The 25,599-nt window shown below is 45.5% G+C and overlaps 1 protein-coding gene across 4 annotated transcripts in view; it reads right to left on the bottom strand.

The window, feature by feature from the left end:
• cpx (synaptic transmission protein complexin) overlaps window positions 1–25,599 on the bottom strand; it is a 428,390-nt gene that overhangs the window by 177,645 nt on the left and 225,146 nt on the right. For 2 of the 4 annotated variants that reach the window (XM_065431122.1, XM_065431114.1), the window contains exon 3: window positions 977–1,029. The exons of the other annotated variants lie outside the window; for them this stretch is intronic. In XM_065431122.1, coding sequence (XP_065287194.1) covers window positions 977–1,029 — 53 coding nt within the window. The remainder of the gene's footprint in view (window positions 1–976; window positions 1,030–25,599) is intronic. 4 annotated transcript variants of the gene reach the window in all.

Here is a 25,599-nt window from a genome sequence, read left to right as displayed (position 1 = left end):
CACCGCGCCACTCCTTCTCCCCCGCTAGGCTCCACCCACCCTCGCCGTGTCGCAATGCTGCGCGATGCTATTTTTACACTCTGCTTTCGCTCTCTCTCTCTCTCTCACAACTCAGCGAAGCTGCGAACGCCAAGAGAAACCCAGCGAGGTTCTAACAGCTCCACTGTAAAATCGGGCACCTTGGTTTCCCTTCTTCTCGTTTGTTACATAGCGAGGGTCTCGAATCCGACATCATTAATGCATTCAGGTAGCATGTGGGGGTTTATTGACCAGTTGCCTTCCCCCCCAAAAAAGTTCACGTACACGTGACGCCTGCGGCAGAAAGGCTTTTCCACATCCATCGTTGTGAGTGGTGGCGCTGGCTAACACTCCGAGGGTTAATTTTTATAGATAAACATAAATACCGTAGAAAGTTGATGGGAAAATGCCGCCGCGGTAGCTCACTTGGTAAGAGCATTGAACGCGTAATGCGAAGACGTGGGTTCGTGCCCCACTTGCCACCAGTTGCTTTTCCATCCATTTTAATTTTCCATTAATTTATCAATTCTTTAGCTATAACTAATTTACCCTATGCTGTCCTTGGGGTCTTTGTTGGCTTGTTATGAAGAGCTTCTTAAAATGTTAAATCCTCTTTAAATTATCTTTTATTTAGCAAATATTACAGAGTTCCGAAAGAGTTAACGCATATCCGTATATGTCGTAATATTATCAAACGAACTCAGGCTTTTCGCAACAGTGTAAAAAAATTTTAGTTGGCGCCTGTTTCGTAAAATATTGAGTGTTTACAGCCGTTGCGTCCCCTAACAATAAACAAATGCCAGTGCACGCGGCACCTCCTCCTGGCGGAGCTCGTCAACACGCTAACGGAATTTAAAACACCGAGCCTAACCAAAATCTTATATCGCTGCCCACTGTTCTTCCTTCTCATATTGGCTTTTTCATTTATTTATTTATTTATTTATTGTCATTTGCTTACCGTAATAGGCGTCAGTTGCAGAGTAACGCACCTCGAAGGAAAGGGCGACTGATCTGAAAAGAGAAGAGCGCGGATTTTTTTTCTCTCTCTTTGTGCCCGACGAAGCAACGGTACAGCCATAAGAGCGCCGCAGCGATATCAGCCGAACGGCTTCAAAAATAGCGCATATGCTAACAACAACGCACCAAAAGAATGTTTTCCACGAAAAAAAAAGGCGCCTTCCTGAAGGAGACCAAGCTCTCAGCCTGTTCCAACAATGATTTTGCACTGGAAAGATATGCCCCTCAACCCCCCGTTCTTTTCTTCTTCTGGCTACGGCGAAGATAGCGAATGGGGTGGCTATCCCGTAAGCAGGCGTTTATTTTTACTTTTCCTTCCGTCCGTCGTTAATGCTTACGGGTTCCATATATATATATATATATATATATATATATATATATATATATATATATATATATATATATATATATATATATATATATATATATATATAGAGAGAGAGAGAGAGAGAGAGAGAGAGAGAGTGCGTCGTTGAGTTGTTCTGTGGGTTCATTTCCAGCTTCCTAGCCCAGGGAAAAAAGAATGAATCGTCAATGTGATAGCCGCGCTTTTGCGACGGACTTTGTCAGCACAATGAGATTAATCTTGTTGAAGATTCATCTAAGCAGTGGTTATCGATTAACCATCTTCATGTCATTCTTGCTATATGCAGCGCCTAATTTTATCATTTGCGAGAAGTATCGAACGCCTAAATAAATACCACCGAGCAGACTTTCACAGTCGTTACGCAGAAGGCGTATATATATATATATATATATATATATATATATATATATATATATATATATATATATATGTATATATATATATATATATATATATATGTGTGTGTGTGTGTGTGTGTGTGTGTGTGTGTGTGTGTGTGTGTGTGTGTGTGTGTGTGTGTGTGTGTGTGTTGCGACGCTTTGCGTGCTAACGTGCGGATGTTATGGCAAGCGTTTGTGTGTCAACGTACGTAACCTTCTGAAATTAAAAGCACACCAATCTGGTCAATAAACACGTCCTAACATTTTTATAGCCTCGTTCAATGTTGGTCGTTTTGGAGGTCCATGCTATGGAAGCCATGCACTGCAATGTCTAATTTAGTGTAATGGAAGCGAAAACAACAATATTTGCCTGAGCCGCCGGGGATTGTGAAATTAGATAAGAAATGGCAATGGGGCACTCTGCTGACAACTGGACAGCACCAACTCTTTTTCTCGGCGCACCCGTGTTCAGCAATTGATTCCTCGCATATGCTGCCTCGGGCGCCATATACAAAAAAAGAAAAAGAAAAACAAAACAAAGTGTGTCGTACCAATTACGAGCCTAGCGCCAAATTTTAAAACGCGACGTCACGTATTTTTCTGAAGAGTTACTTCAAGAGGCTCTTCTTACTTGCCGGTTACTCCCGGGAAGAGATCTCACTTATCTTGACGTTTTTATTTTGTGCAATCCTACTTCTTCCATTCGTTAGCTAATTGAAATGGGCCATTCCTTCAGGCTACAACAGTGAGTGAAGTCTCGCTGCCCATAAGAATGTCCAACATCCGCTGTTATTGCTCTTCGCCTTCCTGTGAGTCGTTACGCCGGCCTTCAATTGCTTGATTATTCGAGAAAGAGCGGCGAAAAAAGTCATCAAGGCCGCTTCGTCGGCAATATCCATCTCGGTAAAGCATTCGGCCGTGCGGGACAGGTTGTATGTAACTAGAGAAACAGAAATGTAGAGGACAAACCACACGAGGCAAAGAAGGTGAGCGCGCGAAGGTGGCACGGTGAAAAAAGAAGAGCATAATTTTGATTCTTTCTGAAAGCGAAACCGTAGGAGAATTTCAGAACAAAGGATAAATATCTCAATACAGAGACCGCTAAGGTAGCGGCGTTAAGAAATGAACAACATTGAATGAACAAAGACAGTGTGGTCTCCCTCCCAATGTGTTATTAGGCGACAGTATCGTCTGTACTTTTGAGACTTTTATCTACATAAGTGTGGAGACATTTACCTTGTATATTGTATGTACCATGTGTTCTTTACGTCATAGTCTTCGTGTGGAAACGTTGCGTGATAAGTCCTGGTGCTTGTGTGAAAAGTGTATTTGATATGTAATCTTGAACCCTGTATGATGTATGACCGAACCACTCAAGAAATAAGGAGTAGCCGGCGCCTAAATTGTGCGCCAACATCTCCTTATATCATATCAATAAAAAAAAAAGAAAGACAGTGTGGTCACGTGATCGATGAAAATACAAACATGCATCGTACACTCATATATCTTTAAAACGAAAAGGGAAATGTTAGTTTGAGACGCTGCAGGCTCTTTTTTTGTTATTGATGTCCCTGTTTAGTTTGTACGATCGCAGTTCTTATTTTCCGTGCACACATAGCCTTTCGCATCCCTTCCAATGGCAAGGGCACACATTCACCGAGAAGGCCACATGAATTTTTTTTTTGTTCTTCTGTTTTTGGAAAGCAGAAGCAGCTACGTGATGTTGCACAAACATACGTTAATTCTTACGCCAATATTTCAGGCTTCATAACCGCACATCTGTGGCTTTCTTCCTGCACCAACTTGACATGGCATTCAACGCCTCTCCCGTGCAAGCTCTGCGAAAATGTTGTCTTCGATGGCGTGAACAATCACACACTACCTTCCACATGCTTGACTAACAGAAAGAATCAGTTGGTGAGTATACTCGTATATATAGACCCGAAGGTATGACATTCAAAAAAAGAAAAAAAAAAGATCAACGTCATGGCATACGTTTTTACTGACGTCTCGCCCGGAGGACCGGCCTTCATCGGAGTGAATATATATATATATATATATATATATATATATATATATATATATATATATATATATATATATATATATATATATATATATATATATATATACGGTAATAAGGCAAGGCTAAAAAAAGAAAGAAAACAGCTGAGCAGAGTTGAAGAACATTTGCAAGCAACAACCAATTCCACTCGTGTTAGGGACATCATGGGACTTGAGAACAGGTCAAAACTAGCATAATGCATGCAGGCCTAGAGTTACTACTGCAAAATTACACAAACCTTCGTCGAAGAACTTAAAAAAGATAACTAACGAGAAATGTGTTAGCAGTCTGTGTATATACCAACGTAGCACATAGATTGAATACTGGTCTTATACACAACCGAACGTCCTGAATACCTACAGTGCATTCGTGTAACCTGTCATACTCTGCAAACTTCTAGGTGCAGGTGTTGTTTGTCAGGTTTCTAGGGTACAGCCTATCTGTTATAGCCAACACCTGCAAAACCAATTTGCGTACAGCTCAGAGCATTCAAGCCCAAGCTCTGAGGATATGCCTTGGATTACCACGCAGTGCGTCAACGGCTGAAACTATTGCCATTGCCCAAGATTATTCAATCACGACGCACATTGCCGTTCAGAGATTGCGTGCACATGTCAGGCACATAGCCCGGACTTCCTGCCACCACCTCGCTGCACTCACCATGGAAAGACCCCGCACGTCATTTAGCACAACTGTTAGTGCATATCGTGCCTCGCTTACATTGGGGCACACAACTGCGGCCAGGCCGGTTACTCCTGCATGGTGTTTGTGCCATCCTGAAATACACCTTAGAATTCCAGCACTTCAGGAAAAGTCAGATCTGACACAACTTGGACTAAAAAAAATTGAGCTTACTCCTTTTGTACGAAAAATACAGTAGCCACGTACACATCTATACTGACGGATCGACCGCATCTACCAGTTCTGGGGGTGCTGTGTTTATACCGACAAGAGGAGTAACACTGCGATTCAAGACGCCACATGTCACGACGTCTACTGCTGCAGAACTCAAACTCACGGCTCTGCGCGGCGCGCTTCAGTTTATTGACACAGAGAGTCCTGGTACGCGGGCCGTGTTTTGCGACTCGAGACCGGCTTTACACAGCATGCAGTCAATTCTCAGACATGGAGCTCACGAATAGCTAGCATACGAAATCGTCAAACTTCATCACGACGTCAAACAAAAAGGCCACGAAATTATTTTCCAGTGGCTACATTGCCATTGCGGGATCAGTGGAAATGATCAAGCAGACAAAGCTGCCCGAGAGTCACATCAAGAATAACACAGCGTTCCCATTCCTCCTTCCAGGACAGACGCTGCAAGGCAGCTTCGTCACCTGGCACGCATTAACAGAGTGGAACACCCCAAATATAAGGCGCACCAGGTTGTACGAATGGGGACCCTTCGCTCCAACTCCGACGTTCACCCGGGCTTCACCGACGTGAGGCATCGCTTCTATACCGGCTGTCGTTGGGAGTGGCTTTCACGAAGGCGTACGCTACTTTGATTGGAATGACCGACAGTGCCGCATGCGACGTCTGCGGCGTGGAAGAGAACATCGAACATTTATTGTGCCATTGCCATCGATTTCAGTCGGAAAGAGAAACAAGAGTTTGTGTGTGTCACACGATGTTTGATTTTGTCGTCTTTGTCTGACCCACATGCAAGTATTTGCTGAAAGTGCTGCCCTGCGCACAAAGAAAGGGGTACACGCGTACTGTGCTGGTGGTGTTCGGCAGCACAACCACCACTAGTACCGCCTGAGCCTCCTGTATATATATATACATATATATATATATATACTTACGTCATACTGTGCATAATGAAGTAGGAGCTAACCGAAAAGCGAGTAGTTAAATAGATTGTCGAGACGTAGAGTGCGCATTTCTGCAAGAAATAAAATTATTATAAAACGGCTAATTGAAACTTATCACGGGCGAGAAAATGCAATCCACGGCACCTGCATGCACCGACATGCTTGCCGTACGTTAACGAAACGAGCGAATCCGGAAAATGAGAAGGTGCGCCTCGGCTTGTTCTTTTGTATATTTGCGTCAGGCTTTCATCGAAAGCGCAGCTACACGGTAGCCAGAAAGAAGCAATCGCACTTCCGAGGAGTTACCGAAATACACATTCCTTAATGCATGCTGGCTCGTACTAGCAGTCGCGGGCGAGGTTTACTGCGCGTACACCAAGTAGGAGACGAAGCCAGCGGACAGGCAGCAAGAGAGAGCGAAGGAAAGGAATCAAATCAGAAAAGATGAGACGCGCCGGGTCCGTGGTCCCCATGAGGACGTTGAGAGCGAGCGAAAGAGAAACGCTCCTTTGACTCAGTGCTGCATATATGCAACGCGTCAGGTTTCTTTTTGTCTGGTGACGGGCTCCACTGCAAGACGTGCGCGAAGAGAGGGAGCCCATTTGGTCTGAGCCCAAATCAGCGGTTGGGCGCACGGTTACTGCTATGTGGTAAGACGGCGCTGCCGCCTCGCGAAGCTATACGAATAGTTCTTGCTTGCCTCACACCTCCGGCGGCGCTTTGTTCGAGTGGCGCGCGTGACGCGTTTGACTCGGGTCTCTAGCGGGGCTTCCCGCCGCAGCTGGCATCGTCCACCACGCGCAGAATGAAGCGGACAGTGAGGGCCGATGTGTCCTTCCCAAAATGGGTTCCCTTGTAGCCAGGAACAATTTTTATCTCGGTGGTCGGCGTGCCACCGCCTCGTCCCATAAACTACGTGCGCCACGGAGAGTGCATCAACGAACAAAGCTCACAGACCTCGCGGCTATCACGTGTGAGAGCGTGGTTTCGTACAGCGGAGGAAACGCGCACCGTCATTCGTGTACAACCCATGCGAGCCGCGAGGGACACGGAGAAGATAGTGCGCTCGCTCGGACTCTGGCCGAGAGCATGGAGCGGCCTCTCTCACCGCAATCAGCCGCGGTTCATAGACTCTGCTTTACGCCTTGGCATTCGCGCGGTGCTTGAGCCAGCTGCTGAACCTCAGAATGAAAAAGTAATGTAAACAGTGAAGGCGTACGACGAAGCCGCGGACTCGATAAGACAGGAAAAAAACTGCTTACTGGAAAGTCCGGAGGGCAACAGACATAGTTGTGCACCTGATGAGGTCGTAAGGAAGTAAATACAGCACGATTGGAACGCCATGCTATAAGTATCATATTACAAATTCTAAAAGCGAGAGCCGCCTGCGAAAAGAAAGTTTCTACGTTCTTCGGATAAGCGAGGTCAGTGGTGGCAACACTAACAAGAGCTGCACTTATTCTCTTGAACAACTGTGTCTTGGTAATTCACCTTGCTGTCGTGCCTCTAATGGCTGGCGAAAACAGTTCTTTCGGCGTGCCAAAAAACATTACTTTCAAGCAACTCTATTCTATAGCCCTGGCGCCTGACTCCTTATTCTAAACTTCTACTATTTCTTTTCTCTCTTTTGTGGGTATTATGTTGCGTTTAAAGGTAAGTCGTGCTCCTCGAAATAATAAATTCTTACCTACTTCGCCAAACAGGCTTCGAGCCACCATTATATATATTATTATTTGTCTCCAAATACTAAATTTTTTCGAAAAAGTGGTGTTATTTTGCGAACACCTTGTAAAAACGCACTTAATAAAAATAACATCTACTACTACTACAACAACGAAATAAATAAAAGAAAGAAAGACACCTGCAACCCGCATACATTAGGTATGATTATTTTAAGCAGCTATGAACTCTCCGCACCCACGGGTATAGTGAACATTGATTTTTACACAGCAAAAAACTAAGAATAGATATACCTGTCGTGGAACAAGTGCAACCCACATGTACTATACGCAACAGTGGTCTTCTTTTTTGATCGGCTGAGCGCTATGCAAGTATGATGGCAATGAGAAAGTGCAACGAAATACCGCAAACTTTCTGTATTTTATCCAAAATTTTGAAGCACTTCACTTCGTTTTCATTTTACAATGACAAGGTATGTCTGCTAGAGTATTGCGGACAATAAAAAAAAAGAAACGACAAAGAAGCCGGATGATTTCACAAAACAGAAATCCAATGAAGACGAGTTTCTCCGTGAGAACTAGCGAAAAACAACAAATTTGTTTAACTTCCGTCTCCCGCTCGAGAGCATCACTCTTGTCTACTCATTGTTGAAAAAGAAAGGTCGCAGATGCCGGAAGAAATAGAGTGAGCCGTATATATTCGCGGTAACTATAACTTGCGAAGCCTACTCCCGCATGCTGCATCACAGCGCCGTATTGCTTAGCGCACTTAAACAGCACCTAAATGTAAACTTACCCTTTGCCAAAGTATTTTCACTTTGTTCAGTGGGCTGATGACATCGTTAAGATCACGTACGACTGTGCCACCAGCCGTGTTCTCAAGCCCGAAGTATGAACAAAAATACGGCGCACTTTAGACAGAACGAAGTTTGGCGGATATTTAAGTTGGATAGAGCGGCGTCAAAATATTGCCCACGTCCTTATTTCGCCAAGCAAAGAAAAGAGCCTGGAAGCACACGAGCTCATTCGTGATGTGTAAGCCCTCCGGGGAGACGCCCATCAAGGTTGTCATGCGAAGAGAGAGAAAGAAAGAAAGAAAGAAAGAGAGAGAGAGAGAGAGAGAGAGAGAGAGAGAAATAGAAGACAGGAAAGGCGGAGAGGTTAACAAGACGCCCGTCCGGTTTGCTACCCTGCACTGGGGGAAGGGGGTATGGGGATGGAGAAAGAGAGAGAGAGAGAGATCACCGTTTCGCGCGCAGTGGAAGATTCGCATAGAGTTTACATATCGTTCCCAAGACATATCGTTCCCAAGAAATGAAGCAGTAATGGGAGACATGGGTTGGGCCTACTTTGAAGTCAGAGAAGCACAGAACAACATTAGTTTGAAAAAAAGACTCAGGACTATGAATGAAAATAAATGGGCGGTTAAAGTACAGAAATATTATACCTCAACAGCGTGGGCACATAATAGAGGAATAGATAAAGAAAGTTGGCAACTAGGTACAGGGTATTTGAAAGTGTAAATAGACAACCAGGAGTCATCAAAATGAGTGAGAGAAACAGAGACAGTAAATTGGATGCAGAGGATGGAAACAAAGTAGACCATGGACATTTACAAGAATGGCAAGAAAGAAATTAAAGCGGGAAATCTGCAGGATAACACAAGAAGTGCTTTGCTAATTGAGGCCCGAGCTGGCTGCCTAAGGACAAAAACATACCAGAGCAAATATTCGCAATAGATGAGGCATATGTATGTTGAAGTAAAAATACGGAGACGACTCAGCATGTCCCAATTGAATGCGAAGGTATTCGCCTAGGAAACGTCGGCCTTGCAGAAACGCTGAGATTAAAAGTAGATGAAAGTACTGAGCGGTCAGCAGTCGAGATAAACAAGAGACGTTTAGAATATTGCCGAAACAAAAAAGCAGGGAAGAAATTGATAGAACCGGATCCGTTATACGCAGAGGTTTTAAGGAAGGAATAAAAGAAGAATAAAAGAAAGGAAAGAATAAAAGATGCCTAAGATGGCATAGACAAAATGCTATATGAATAATTTCTACAGATAACTTGATTATTTAATGCAGGCTATGTTACTATTTGTCGCCTTCCTGTTTCTGATCATCATCGTCATTATAATTATTATCATCATATCTCGCCTGGGCATTTCCTGTCGTGCAAATATACTGTTCAAGGGAGAGACATTTCCTTCACACGCCAAGGTGGGCCACCTGAAACATCCTGTGAGACCATTTGTGCCAAGACCACGTCAACGCCGCAAGTGCATGAAGCCAGGGCATGTGAGCGTCGTTTGCGAGAACTCGACAGTTTGCCCACACTGTGCTCATCCCCGTGCTGCAGACAGCTCTACAGCCACAGCTCTTAAACGTCCTAATTGCCTCGGATCCCATGGTGCTCCATCGAAGGATTGCCCCGCGCTTCCTCTCTCTCTCTCCCCATCCACCAGCTGGAGGGGGAGGGGGGTGCGCTTCTCCATCTACGGCATTTCTCGCAGCCCCGCTGCGGCGTTGGGATGCGAAGCCTAACCACTACAGCCAGGCGTACAGGACGAGGCGGGTTCTTTTCTCACCGCTGCGCAGCTGCAACAAACTGGTCCGCGCTGAGATTTTCGCGTGATCATTACTTGTGTCTCACCGTTGAAACGGAGATACTAAATAACAACTTGCGGAGACAAGAGAAAGTGCGTGTAAGCGAGACAGATAGGCGCTGTAACGAAACCTGGAGAGGTTTGCCTAGCGGCTAACCTAGCGCACTACTCGAGGCCAAATCAGTGACAATAATTCCGTCGAAATTAAACACAACCAGAGCCTTTGAAACGCTCCTTCACCGTCTGCGGCTTGGTACCGCGTGCACAAAACACTTTCTACATAATATTCCAAGAGCTGATAGTCCGGAATGCACTTGTGGCTACGCGGATGAGGATATACAGCATCTTCTGGTACAATGTCCGCGACACAACACACACAGACAACGCTTAGCACGTAATTTAGTGGCCTTAGATCACAGGCTGTTCAGCCTCAGGAAGGTCTTAGGTCCTTGACCAACATACACATTCCAAAGACGAGAGTCACTGGTCCTTCAAATATTTCTAGAAGCGACCAATATTCGCGGAAACTGTTGAGAAGAGTGTTTAAATGTGATAAGTGCATTCTATGTGTTTTTTTACCCGACTTTGGCCAATGCAACGCCTAGTTTTATGTATGTTCATATGAATCTAATCCGTGCTTTCTTATGTGCCTTGATTTTAGTCTAACTATGTGACCGAACTTTGTGTTTACTTTAGTGCACATATGTGACTGGACTTTGTGTTGCTGTGTATCTGAGTTGACTTTCACTTTTAGTGTGGCAGAAGTGTATTTATGTGACTGGACTTTTGTGTTTTTATGATTTGGAGTTGACTTTCAGTTATAGTGCGGCATTAGTGTACTTATGTGACTGGAATTTGTGTTATTTTGATGTCATTATTTTTATTGTTTTATTCTTTTTTTAAAATCCCTATGTGAAAAGGAGTTTGCCCTCATATATGATATGATTTGATATGATATGATTTCGCCACTCATATCATTACTTCCCAAGTACGTTCATGCGGCTAGGAAATCTTTACGGCTTGAAGTCACCCTTTGCACACCCCGTAGATTATATAATCACTTCAGCTTCACGTGCATCTACGGGAACACTCATGCATTCAATTGGTCTGCGCTTCCTGGTGGCGTTAGGTTACGGAACGCTCTTCCTGATTTCATCGTCTCCGAAACAAATCCCGATAAATTCCGCCAGCTCACGAGTTTATATTCCACTGCCTAGCTTCAATAAAATGCATGATGCATTTTCTTTTGTTTTGCATAACTGTTGCATAACTTTTGCATAACTGTTTTTCAGTTATATGGGTCAAAATCAAGATGTGGACGGAAACCCGCCTGGTCGGGAATATGCATGACAACAGTTAGAAGCGGACACCGGCCACGAAAGCTTATAAGAGGAAATAAACTTTCGGGACGGTGTCCGCTTTTAACTGTTGCCAGCTGAGCTCTCTTATTTATGAGCTCATTATTTTGCTTATTATTCCTGTATTTTTGTCCTATGACCTTAGAGTGGCTATATTTTTTACACTGTTTGCGGAAAGAACTGTATCTTTTGTCTTTTCTCTAATATGTACATTACCGGTCCTATTATTTTTGTGCAATGCTGTAATGTTTGTATAAGATGTAGTGTACACATTCTTATTATGTCTAATAATAATGTATGTATATTATGTTTTGTTATGTGCCCATTACATATACTCTTTTTAGTCCTTCTGTGACGCCCCCATTACCCAATGCCTCATATCAGGCCTGTAAGGAAATCTTAAATAAATAAATAAATAAATAAATAAATAAATAAATAAATAAATAAATAAATAAATAAATAAATAAATAAATAAATAAACTGGTGCTCTCTGAACGCTCGGCGATGGATTTAAAAGGCGTTTGAGTTGAATTCGCACTTGATCGGGACTTTGTGCTTCGAACTTTGCGCCGCTTAAAGCTTTCAGAAGGAACAGTAACAGGTCGCCAGGTTAAGCTGCCTGAACAATTCGCAGCCATAGACTACCTGCTGCCTGGTAGAATAGCGTATGATGAACTAGTCGCCTTGAACCAGCGCTGTGAAGTGCCGCTTTAATAATATTTACTTTCCTTCAACATTTAGACACTGCCTTATACTAGGGTTGCGACAGTATCTTGCATGTATAACAGCTCTCTGCTCTAGGATTAACGTATCTTATCAGACCTAGCTGTTTAGTCGGTGCCCTGAGCGATCGGCGGGCACCCATCTTCTATGTATTTCGGAATGGGGCAGTGTACGGCTATTCAGAAAAAAAAAAGTTTTGTTCGGCATATTAATACACCTCTAACGCGTAACGTCATTTGGCCGCGGTGAGTTTTCGCTGTTTTGTGAGGTCGCATGCAAGACAGGCGAAGTGGGCGCCACCCGAAAACTTTTGACCAATAGCAGAGGGATAATGACGAAAAAGGCATCAAATCAAAAATAATTATTTTAATTTCGTTCGGTTTAATCATGCGTAATCAGCGGGCACATATCATATCAGATGGGGCGTTCTCGCGGTTTTCGTCACGTCGCGTGACCGACAGGCAAAATATATAGGGCTGACCCTACTGGAGGGCTCATTCTGGAAGGCTGATTGCATAATTTTAATAGAAAAGTTTGGATTAGCTTTACGTTATAGAGCCCGCGATACTACTTTGTACCATGTAAATCGACCGGCATGTCAGGAAAGTTTTGCAGAAGTCGTGAGTTCTTACGAGCTTCATTTAATTTGATCTGCGAATGTTTATGAGTTCAAACATGATGGCCTAACAGGGATGTGTACATATTTCATGTAAATTTAGTCAACTCATAGCGTGACCTTCGTAAAAAGTAGAATCGCTTGGCGATAGTAGGCAGACAGGCGATAAATCGTGAAGCTACGCTGGTAACGCATGTGCGTGCGTATCAACGGCTCTGCAATATTGCAAAATGTTAACTACAGCGCATAACCGCGGAATATATTCAAGAGAGAAAATGTTACAACGCTCTAGTAATGATCCGCAATTCTCGTCGTTTCCAAAAATTATCTTGAGGCACTTACTGCGGGCTTTCGCAGTTCAATCGTTGAATATATAGACCCAATATTTCTATCAAATAAAAGTGGCCGTTTGTCCAGATGTAGACAATTTATCTCGTAATTTTTTTCGATACTGAGCATGAATACTGCAGTGCAACAAGAGGTGTTCAATACATTCTTCTGATTACAAGCAAATGCTGATCATTTCCACCCCCCCCCCACAAAAAAAAAAAAGAAAATCCCCGAATAACGACATAAATGGTGGCGTCCCAGAAAAAAAGCCGAGTTAAATAAACGAAGTTGGAGAAGCCTGACTTGTAGTAGCCAAAACTTGACTTGGTGAGTGGGTTCATCGTGAATCGTCAAACTTGCAGCAGCGCGAAGGAACGAGGACATGAACAAGAAAAGAACCACGACTGGACGTGGTTGTTTTCGTGTTTGATTTCTTGTTCATGTCATCATCTCCTCGTGCTGCTCTCAAGTTATATTCAAACCTAACTTGTTTCAGAAGTCTTGCCACTAGCATTATTTCAGTTCTTGCACGATTCCTTTATTCTTGTATTTTTAATACTTGTTTCTATGCCTAGCCAATTGGTTATATATGCAGCACCTTTATCGTATTGAAAAAGAAAGGAAAGGAAAAAAAGGAAAAAAAAAGAAACCTTGCCATTTGTAGATGTTTGACAAGTTCCAGAGAATAAAAAGAAAAAAAAACTCGGAGAAGCCTGAGTGAGAAATGCGAAGACGACGCATTATTATTTTCATCCCTGCGCTGTCTACCCACGAGGCAGAATTTATTGAGTCACCGCCAGGCAGGCGCCCCAACGTGACGAAGGCATGCCCCTGGCAACCCGTAGACCTTCCCTTGAGCTGAACCACTGGCGGACGGTGTCGGCGACGGAAGCCACTGGCTGGCAGGAGGCACGCAACGCAATTTCCAGATACCGGCGTCGGCACAGGTCTCTCGAGCGGTGCATCAGCCTCACTCGGAAAATCGACCATTGACAGGCCACTGACGGCCGGTGCCTCCGGCTAGTTTTTACACACCCAAAGAAAGAAAAGACGAAGGAATCAAGTTCTCACGACCGGCATGCAGGCTAGGATGCTCTAGCCAATCGAAGACGACCGTTGCAACTTCTCTTTGTGCCTGCCTGGCGATCTGCCTAGTATTATAGTAGATGGCGCCGATATTATGGTTGTACTTTTCGCCAGTAGTTTCGTCAGAACCGCATATTTACCGGAAGAATTCGGCTCAGTTGAGGCGCTATCAGGAGATGGGACCGTGGGGCGAGTTGAGGGGGCTGTGGGGTGTGGGAGGACGTTCGGTCTAGACGGAAGGGCACCGCTGACAAAACGCTTCCTGACGTCTGCGGCTGCAGGGGCCTGCGCTGCGTTCCGAGAGATTCGGGGAGAAAGACTTGCGAAGCGGAAATTTCCAATGGCCTCGAGCGACTTCGTCGATGATGCGAAGGGTGACGCCGACACGATGATGCCTTCCTGTTCACGCTGAGCGCCACACAGTGATATGTACCTTCGCAACTCAAAATAAAAAGAAAGAGAGAGCGAGCAAAGGGAACGTGGCATCATTGGCTGCCATGCGTGCGTTGCGAAATGAAGCGTATGAAGAACCTCACCAATACCTTCCAACTTCGGAAGTCTGTTTCTCTGTTTTTTTTTACCATTACTAGACCGCGAGGCTTCCTTCCGTTCTGCAAGTTTCACTGGCAGATCTGTCATACAGAGGCAGGTGAAGCGTGTCACATGGGGTCATGATTGCATAATGGGCTGCAGAGAAGCACTGCGTGAGAGTTGTGATGTTGTTACACATCTCATGGTACTGCGTCATGCCTACAACAGGGAATTAGACATTGAAGTTGTCGACGTTTCTTTGCCTCTATACTATAGTGCTAGAAACACAAGCTTCGTTTGTTTCAAATGTTCCTTAGTGGTTGCAGGAATAAGAAAGGCAGAGAGAGAGGGGGCAGGGAGAGGGAGAGTAAGCGCTCGCATTAGCCTAGATGAATTGCACCGTTTATGGTCCACACCTTGTGGGATTAGTTCATATCACGAAGAAAATAGCCTGACTCATACCTGCTAGTACTTCCTGCTGTCGTAATCTCCAAGCCTAATTGTTTCGATCTGTGAAGCACAGAGAGAGAGAGAGAAAGAGAGAGAAGGACAATGTTTAATTAAAGCTAAAAGAGTTAGTCCAGCTGTATAGTTTCACATGGTAGCTAAAATGTATAGAGTGAATAATCATTCTCATACTACGCATGTCCCGGAAACACATAAAAAACAAAGTGAAGTTTTCCTTTTTTGCAAAATCTGACTTAGCCACGTGTCCTGAAATCACAAGAAACGCACCCTCGAACCGTATAATGCCGACAGCGCGCTGTCATAGCCCTAAACGTTCTGCAGTTAAGGTTCATTTGCCAACCCATTTTCATAGGAAGCCTTATTAGAATTATTCGAATCCTTACACGTTATATCACGGAGAGGAAGGTGTTATGTACTTGTTGTTACAGACGCTAGACCAGTCGGCCACTGTCAGAGCAAAAGATACTAGAACAGTGGTCACAACGTACACTCACGCTACAGGCAGCCAAAGCGCTAGTTCGCTTCCTGCGGTCTACGGGTCCGCAAAATAGACTGTGATAGTGACGTGTGCCGTTTCAATTTTGTGCGCCGATTTCTGTTTCTCTACTCTTCTTTGTCCCTTCCCATATCTTTAAATCCCATTTTCTCTTTTGCCCTGTGCAGGGTATATAGCGAACCGGACGTTTTCTGGTTAACCTCCCTGCGTTTCCTCTGTCTTTTTCTCACTCTTTTTGAACACCGAAGTGCATGAAAATGAAAATTACACTACCCAGGTCCATGTGAACATCGCATTTGCGGCGCAGTGGCGCACTGATTAGCTAATCTTTACAGAAAATTATTTTCGTAGCGAAAGAGAGAGAACAAGGAAAGCAGGAAGGTTAACTAGACAGACGTCCGGTTGCCTACCATCCATGGGGGAAAGGGAATGTGAAATTGAAAGGAAAAAAGTGAAAGGGGAGACAGTTCACGGGTACAGTAGCAGGTACATGGCGTCAACAGACTTCTGAGGTCAGTTGATCTTACGGAAGTCATTAATTACAGCGTATAGATTTCTCGTTTGATGACCGGTGAGGCGATGCCCTCAGGATATTTGCTCTTGCAAAGGGTCAATAATTTTCGTAGCGGGTCGTTTAAACGAATGCGATGGCATGCATGCACGATGATGTCGAGGCCAAGTAGCTTGCGGAGGTCACAGTTCGGGTCTAAACAACGATGGAAACAAACTGTGATATAGGATATATATGTAGGGCGTTACCTTCACTGCAAGGTTTATCGGTGGCTTGTTAAGCTTTCTAACACCCTCGCTTCTTATGTCGCTCAATTAATTAACTTGGCCAATTTTAACAGTCTTTCCTTGAAAGCATAATCACATAATCTTGAAGTTAAAGTGGAATGTGAGTGCCTAATTTTCACACGTCACTAATCGACATACGCTGCACCACTGTCAGCCGCTCTTTCATTTATGCGTCAGTCAGACATTCTTCTGACATAATTAATAACACGCTGGAGAAAAAAAGTGTAGAAGGGAAGCATAAAGCTATTATTTATCAGTAATGTTCTGTGCTATCGTGCTTCGATGGATTAAGCAAAGTAGGCATTTGTTAAAACAACAACAACAACAACAACAACAGCAACATAAAAACAAATTCAAACAAGCCCATTAAGAAGATAAAGAGAGAGAGAGAGAGAGAGAGAGAGAGAAAGAGAGAGAGAGCAGAGGAAGTGCATGGCGTTCAACCAGATAAGCGCTGCCACATAGTGTCTCGGATTCCAAACAGTTCGCGCAGATGAGCAATTGTATTAGATTGCTATACATTGAGCCTCATTATAGCCAGTGTATCGTAATCTATGCCAGAGTACAAAATGCGTCACTGCCAAATATCAGTTCGAATAACAAAAGATCAAGAGAGATCCGTGCTCCTATGCCGGAAACTTCGTCAGCAAATAACGCAAATGAAATGAATTTGCATCTCAAACGCAATATCGTTCCCGAAAAAAAGAAAAAAAGAACCGTCTATATTCCACAATTCCTGCCTTTCATCAATGCTATTATTTCTTTCTGTTCATTAACATTTAAACGAAACCAGATACGCTTTATTCATTATGCATTTTGCATAATACTGTAAGACTGCGTGTAAAATTTAGGCATGTAGAGGGCAGCAATGGGACGAAAAACACTGACTTTTATCCTAATAGAAGTTTCTGTGCATGACACTCCACACAAAAATGCTTTGCTGCTGTTTAACGAATTTTCTGAAGCGTGTTCGACGTGACCGCAATACACAGAGACCTTAGAGGTACCTTTCTTTTCTTTTTTTAACTTCTCACTGTAGCATATGCCATCTATTGTCATGTGGTTAGCTTCCTTTCGCAAGATTTCTTCACTGAATCGAAGAACTAACCTAGCTTGGGTTCCAAGGCTGGTGAATTCTCTAAGTGTTGTGCACCACGACACGACCACGCTTGTCAACCGGCGTGCACAAGCGTCCGAACGTGGATACGTGATGGTCAATAAGTCTCTTGCAGTACACCCTTCACAACTCCGAGACAAGTAAAAATAGACGTCAAACTTGCGTTGCGGAGACGATATATCTTCTCGCTCTGTTCCCTTTCGACTTTCTTTTTTGTTTGAGCACACTTTCTTTCAACTTCAACAGGTATGCCTTATCCGCTATTGCTGCTGTCGCTTTTTGGGCAACCAGCAAAATCGCACCTTTCACATCACTCGCTTATGTCGCGGCCCCTTACGCAAATGCGGCCTGCGCGACTCAATCTATTATTAAGCCTGGTAGTGTCGCTTACTCTTTCGCCTACGCCTTTGCGACAATGCGCATGCAAACCAGCAGATAGACACGCGTTATGTAACAGGCGGAATGCGTTACGAGACCCTGAAGCGCCATAGCGAGTGCAGCATGCACGCGCTGTTTTTACGTGACACGTATACTTCCTTGTTAATTTTTACTTACTATTACTTGCGCGCGCTTTTGTTGCGGCTAACTATGCGGGAAAGAAATATAACGTATTGAATGCTTAGTCCGGCAACGCGTCTATATTTCAATTCCTTTATATGAACAGATTGTCCTCGTTCCTTTGGAAAGGATGTCCCAGCTTTAACTACTGTGGCGGGCCTTCCAAATTCCGCTACAACGGAGTTTTGCGAACGACAGCCACCGCGGTGTTATGTTTTGAGATAGCACGCTACCAGCTGCCCTGTATGTCAGCGGCTGCAGATCCCCTGCAGTAACAGTAGCCTTACAACTCCATGTTCCCGCCGCAAGCTCGTTAAAGGGCCCCTCACCAGGTCAGGCCATTTTGAGCTGACAAGCGCAGAGCATACAATGCGCGCCAACGATCATGTTTGCAAAGAATTAGATCGCTACGCGCCGCGGAAAGGCCTGAAATTTCAATATGAACGCCATTTCCCTCTTCACTCGCGGCGAATCCGCCCGGAGAAGGACGGTGAAGTAGTCGGGCTCCCGCGCCTACGTAATCGTGTCCTCAGTGTGACGCAGCTCGTGGTGACACGTGACTCCGAGAATTATTCAAGGCAGCATCTGTTATTTGTGTGATATGTTGCTTGAATTGACGAATTGAGGTTAAGCGAAATAATAAAAACACAAACGGAATGTTTGCGTGTTTTTTTGTTTCACTTCGCACCGAAGCAAGAGCGAACGCTTAGCCTGCAATTGTTCCCTCATCTCATAGGTTGGTAGTAAGGGTGTATCTGCAGAATCCATGTTTTATTTATTCGCAATATTTTCTTACTCTTTACCGCTAAACGAACATACTAGCCGCAGTCAGCAAGAGATGACTGCATTACAGAAAAAAAAACGCGAAAAAAAAAAGAAGACTAGGGTACTTCAACATCCATCAAATTTGTGAAGCATTTGGTACGCATATGGCAAAGACAGTGCCAGTTAAGTGCCACTTCCACCGAATTCCTGCAATCCTCCGTTACCGTTCTTTCGGTGTAAGCGTGACCGGCTTCGCTCCAGCAAACCTTCCTTGGCGCGTCGCACTACCGGCGTCACTTTTGCCAGAGCCATTGCAGAGAGAGAGGGCTCGCCAAAAGTATGACCAGTTTTACACCTGAGCCTAGCGTCAGACATCGCGAGACTGTCCGAGTGCGCTCCATGATCCGGCTTGGTGCAAGGGAAGCCTCCAAAATTGCTTCCCGACTACGCCTCACCCTACTTCGGCGGCCGGTAGCAGCGAGCTACCTTGTGCGAGTTAAAACCTTCGTCTAGGTACTTTTGATTGTCTCAGAGGCATTTTAACGGCTCGTTAGCCGTTAGCACAAAGCAAGGGTACCCGAGCTTTGTGCAATGCTTAAGCCCGCTAGCTCTTCTCATTTTGCTTGTAATGATCGTTTAATACTTTGAACAGGTGCTACCATGTGCTACTATACAGATGCTACGCGAGCACTGCGCTACGTATTTTATTAACCTTCAGTGATTACTAGCCGCTTTTGGATTTCAACAAAAGTATTTTCATGATGTTCACCAATATCTACAGACTCTCTTCTCAAACTGCTACAATTTTCACCCCGGTACCGCGGTTGGTTCTCGCGCACCAAGAGTTCGAACATGGAACTGTTGAAAAGAACATTCCAGGAGATTTTCGCCACAGGGACGCGCACGTCTGCAGCAGAGCCGTTTCTGAGACCAGCAGGCTGTACAACGAACAAACAAACAAACAAAAAATAGAAAGGAGAGCTACCGCGTAGAAGGATATAACTCGTAGCTTTTCACGGCGCACCATGTGCAGCGTCTCACATGCGAAACACAATTAATTAATTATGACACTTTTGCAGGAGAAGCCAAATGTTCGGTGTGCTGCCGTGATCAGTACACACACATATTATGTTGATTTGCTCGGATATTCGCATGGAACCATTGTGTGTTAGCATCGAACCGGACGTGCGCCTGGTTATACCTCCCTGCCTATCACCTCTTCTACCCTCCCCCCCCCTCTCTCTTGTGTCCACCCTAGTGCAAAGTCAACTCTCAGGTGATGAAATAAATAGTTCCACTACATTATACAAGCGCAGGGAATGTCATAGCACCCCCTCTTGAAACGAGAGGCACGCAGGGAAAGTAATGCCGCATGACGGGAAAATTCGAAAGAAAAATTTGCCCGTCCCATTCCCTGAAGTACCGAGTGCCGGCGCGGGAGAGCGCCCTCGATGGAAGTGTTTAAAATATTTACACTAACCGGTAGTTCCACCATCCCCGAAAGCTCCGTGGCTTAGAGTTTAAAGCTTGCTGGCATTAACGGAGCGATCCAAAATGGAGCGGAAAAACAGCGAGAAACTTGCTCAACCAGGGCCATCGGTCATTGGCGCACCGTTCGTTCAGGAGCTTTAACGACTGCGCTCATCCCACGCCTCAAATAAAAAAACAATAAGAAGAAACGCGGACAGAAAGCTCGCGTTTTCGAGATGAAAGGCTTCGTCAAGCGGCGTTTTAACGAGCCCGCGCGAGCCGGGGCTCACCGGCCACTGTGAAAACGGAAGCGCCGCGCGTCTCCAGCACAGGCAGGGCGTGCCGGACCCGGCGTGCAGGCTCTTACGGAACGGGGAGGGTGCGAGGCGCGCGGGCACTCCGTGGGCGCAACCGCCGCGCGTGTATACCCTGGTGGCCGCCACATTCTCCCTTTGGGCACGCGCGCACGCCGCCGCAGGAACCACTTAGCGTGCCGCCTCCCCGTTCGCATGATCTTCGCGTGAGTCTCGACCATGGGCTGCGCGCGGCCACGCCGGAGAGCGATGCAGTCGAGATGAAAGTTTCGCGAAAAATTTGCCGATCTGAAAGGAGACGCTCTAGTTCTTTCGGGACGCGGCGCGCTCTCGAGAAGGGGCGAGGCGGTCCTTCTTTGATCTTCCGAAAGGCTTCTGCGCGTCGCAGCCCCAGAGGGGGCCAAGTGCACTGAACGCCATAAATTCCTCGGGGGCACGGCTCGCCCAATGACCGATGATGGCGGAGATGCGATGCACGAAAGGGCCGCGCGCGGGAGGCCAGATGCGCTGACTTTGATGGGAGTACAGCGGCGACAGAGAAAGTATCACAGAGATATGAATACTCGTGCGCGCGCCTGTAATGCTCTAATATGGCTTGGTTCTCGACGATGGTAAGCGCAAAAAAAGGCGCAGCCTCGCGGTGAAAGTACGAGACGGGGACGTTTGAGCATGGAAGTGTGCGTTTTGAGCGTTATTTCTGATTCGCTCATAAAACGATATTTTTTTATTATTTTTCGACTTCTAAGGCACCGGTATTGGCAATCAACAGACTTTATCGGCACAACTATGACGGCCTCGATGGCGCAATTTATTTACCATACAGATATATTCATTGCACTTGGTATTATGCGCATGTGCGGAATCTGCGAGCCAAGTTCTGTACTTCTTTTTTTCTACTAAGCAGACGGCTCGCTCACCCACCCCACGACCTCTTGCATAATTTAAAGAGTATGACAGGGCTAAATACAGTCAGAGATTTCCGCGGCAAAGTTGATATATTTATATGCACGAAAAGCAATTGAGTAGCACCTTTCACGCATCGTTGCACTTCTGGTCTGGCTCGTAAACGGTTTAGTGACTACTGTTCTTCCACTGCGCGAACATCAAATAATTGCGACGCATCTTACGGTTACTTTTTTTATAGTCAAGACAACGTCAAGCCTCTGAAGGGGACACGTTTCGTCTTTTGGTAAAAACATGAAGGAAATTCCATAGTCGTCTGAGGGGTAGCTTTAACTAATCGCTTTACTTGCCCGGCTACCTATCACTCGTCGTACTTTTACGAGCACTGGCTATTTTTTAGCAGTCATCTACAGAGCTTAAGTTTTTATATTTACCCTTAAAAATGCAGGACATCTCTGGGATAATGGCAATAACAGAAAAGGAAGAGAAAGGCGTTGCGCAACATGGCATGGAACCGGTGAGTATGGGTGCGACGTCCTCGGGAATGGAGTGCTTAAACGCTGTTCTCCCAAGCTGCCTGTCTCTTCACGCATTCGAGGTTTATCCTAGCCATAAAACGACAGGACCACTGCCATGCATGGCGGCCCTTGGAAAGGGTGATCAGTTCAGGCACATTTCAGCCACTGTGCAAGCACGAGCGAGGCTCTTTGTTCGGCTTGCGGATGCATGAATATATGTGGGCAATAAAATGGGTGAAGCTGCGAGGTTAAACGAAAGCAAGCAAGGTCGCTGAGGTGCAGTGCTGCGTGCTGGATGCTCGTAGGTGCGTGCAAGAAGCAAAGAAACAAGCAAGAAAAGAGACAACAGAATGAAAGAAATGGAAAAGCGCGAGGGCTGTTACTTTTGAGAGTGCAGAAATAAACTGGACAAGCTCTTGTAAGGCTTGTCTTCGGGTAAGTGATCAAGCATAAAATAACTGCTTCTCGTTGGATAGCAAAAAATACAAGTCTAGCATTAAGGTATAGAACGAAGATCCGCCTTACGAGTCTAGCAATGCCGGCAGCGCATTACGTGAAGCCTTTTTGATGTAGCATTATATCAATATTCTTTTACACGTACGGAAATTATAAAGGCGGTAAATAGGATAACACTGAAGATTTTAGCCAACGGGGAGGCAGTTACAAGCTTCGCATTTGTAATTTACACAGACAGTGATGTGAAGCCGTTATGAACTTATTAAAGAGCTTCATAAAGCGCAAATGTGAAAGCGACGCCGTGTACGCTGCATGTTTGCGTCAGCTGCACTGAAACAAAAGTACGAACGTGTAGCGGGTAACATTGGTATTTGGGACTGGTGGACATTAAAAGAAATGTACGAAGGAGCCTAATACTCCTAATTATTTTACATTTTATATATGCGCATTTTTTTGACCACTTGCTCGTCTTGAACTATTAAATATAGTAATAAGAATATTCTGGTACAGCAAAATATGCTGCACCAAAATATGCAATTTTAATAGTGCAAGTATCTGGTTGGATATTGCACTAATAAAAGAAAGGAGGAAACGGCAAAATTCCTGCTGACTGCATTACGGCTAAGACCTGAAGGGAGGCCAGCAAAGGGAGTTAGAGAAATATGAGTAATTTAGAGAGAGTGGAGATAGCAGACAGTGAAGGAGACTACATAAAGCTACGTCCAGACAGCGACTAAATAACTCGTTCCGCCATGGTTCGCGCGTTCCGCACCCGATAGCCATCGTAGTGGTGGCAGCACCGGATGAAAGCGTACACCCGTGAGCAAAAGTATACGGACCACAGGGTCGCCGAAAGAACTAAAAGTGAGTGAAATTGGTGAGTATACTGCTCAGTTCGCAAAGCCAAGTTCGGACTGCAGTCCTCAATTTCAAGTTGCATTCACAGGCAGATGAAAAAATTGGCTTTATCGCGCGATCCCTGGTCCGTATACTTTTGCTCACGGGTGTACGTGGCTGTGGCCGCGACGGCCGATTCGGAAGTAGGTTCTGTTCTTGTTCGGATCAAACAGCGAGAGGTGCCGTACGGACGATCGTCGTGGTTGAGAGTCAACCCTTCCCGCGCAGCAATGAGAGAAACGATGAACAGCGGGGCCGTGGTGCAAGGCTTTGAGGCACCTTCGCCTCTAGACGAACTACCTGCGTTCGCTCGGAGGTGAAGAGCTGACGGAAGGGCGAGAAGGCAGAGAACGCAGGGAAGAATTTCCTTGCGTCAAGCATTGGTTCTCGACTTTCTGACCTCGTTGTACATTACCTCCTTTCTGTCTTCCATTTCTCCGAAAGAAAAAATGACGAACAAAAAAAAGCCGCGCTGCCACGCCTTCCAGTAAAAGCAAGGATGCAAAACGTGTGTTTCGACATCCAATCCACCCTTGATGGTCTTATTTTTCTTAGCGTGTAATGACTGCATTTGCGGTCGCATCAGCGCTTCTCGCGCTTGTATCGGGTAGCCGAACGACTTTTGCAACAGCGTTTCCGGGACGGGAACCACCGCCGGGCTAAGTTGTCTTCTGTGCCAGCACCGTGTACGCGCATTAAATTTTTGCTAACGCGCGCGCGCTGGTAAAATTGAAGTTCACAGAGCCTGCTTTACAAGAACATCGCAGCAGCGGATCGCATCAATTTGATACAGCAGGGCATACACGTGGCGCACCAAGTATGACTCTCTAGTTTTCATCAGCTCACGGCGGCGGTCACTTGTTTGTATTATATGTGGCCGTCGGACAGGTTAATGGGACGCGTAAACCTATAGTGTATGCGCTTTTTTTTTTTGATGCAGGAGCAGTGCATCAGAACCGCGCTCTTGAAAACGCGGCCTTGAAATGTAACCGCGCTCTTGAAATGTAGCCTTGTTTCTGCTCCTTCTTTTTCAAGTTCGCAGCGACAGCGAAAACGGTGGCCGCATATGTAGGTATTGGATATCGTAAAAACAGTCTCTGCGGAAGCAGGCTTCACTACAAAACCGCGTTCAAAGCTTGAAAGCCCGAAAATGCCGGGCTCAGGTCGTCGTGGTGGATTTAAAGAGAAGAAAATTTCGCCCCGAAGCGTCTTATCAATAGACCGGGCATCGTTATAATTCGACGCACTAAACGAATTGGCGGCAACGCACCGAACTGCATGCAGGACCGATCGCGAATGCTCAGCTAGAGGCCTGTTAGTTAAACGCGTTAGTGCATGGCTGCAACCCACAAACTGCGTATGAACGAAAGAACAGCGTTTAAAACACGAACGTTGAATATAGTCGAAACCGCGCGGATCACGCTTTGTTCGTATGTCTACTGCACGAAATTCAAGCCCCTTCACGCGAAATTGAACCTTATTTGCGTGTCACAGAATTACGGAACGACTGCCTGGGCGGTGAAGCGAAGGCAGAAATTGTTCCCTTTAGATAGCCGCTATGAATAATAAGACTATCTTAGCCCGTATTCACAAAAACCTCTTACGCTACGATTGTTCATAAGAGAAAATTCCAGCTAATCGTGATGTTAGGCATACCATTAGTAAAGGCAGTCAGCCCATGGAAAACAGCACTTGCATGGCGTATTTTTAAGCCCCTCAAGTTACAAAAACCACCTAAATAAAAATGAGGGAAACCCGCACCACCGCCCGGGCTGGGTGAGGTAGGCAGCCTTACACCAGGGGCCAAATTGACAAAGCTGTTCTTTCTTAAGTAGTGTTCGCCTTCGCTGATAATACGCCCGTCATCGCGACTGGCGGGCGTCTGCTTTTACGAACAATGGTAGCATAAGAGCCTGTCGTGAATACGGCGCACACGAGGTATGCCGAACGTCTGAAACGCGACGCCAGCACCCCTCCGGCATACGAAATGGTCGCCAGAGCAAGAAACTCCTGGGCAAACAAAAGCGACATCTGTCACGGGCTACAGCGTCTCTCTGGATTCGTTCAGATGAGCCGACGTCATTACTGGCGAATGCCTCACCGAGGCCGATCGGATGACGCGCACACACAGGCTCCGCGAATGTTGTGTTTCCCGTGTCATCCGTGCGTAGTGTATAGGATCTTTCGCCGCAATCACCAGAATGACGAACTGCAGTGCTAATCATGGAAATGTGATGCTTAACGTTC

The sequence above is a fragment of the Dermacentor albipictus genome, chromosome 1 (genome assembly GCF_038994185.2).
Source record: "Dermacentor albipictus isolate Rhodes 1998 colony chromosome 1, USDA_Dalb.pri_finalv2, whole genome shotgun sequence".
In the NCBI taxonomy this organism is placed as follows: domain Eukaryota; kingdom Metazoa; phylum Arthropoda; class Arachnida; order Ixodida; family Ixodidae; genus Dermacentor; species Dermacentor albipictus.
Note: the sequence above shows the minus strand (reverse complement) of the source record. Positions and strands in the feature narration are given on the sequence as shown.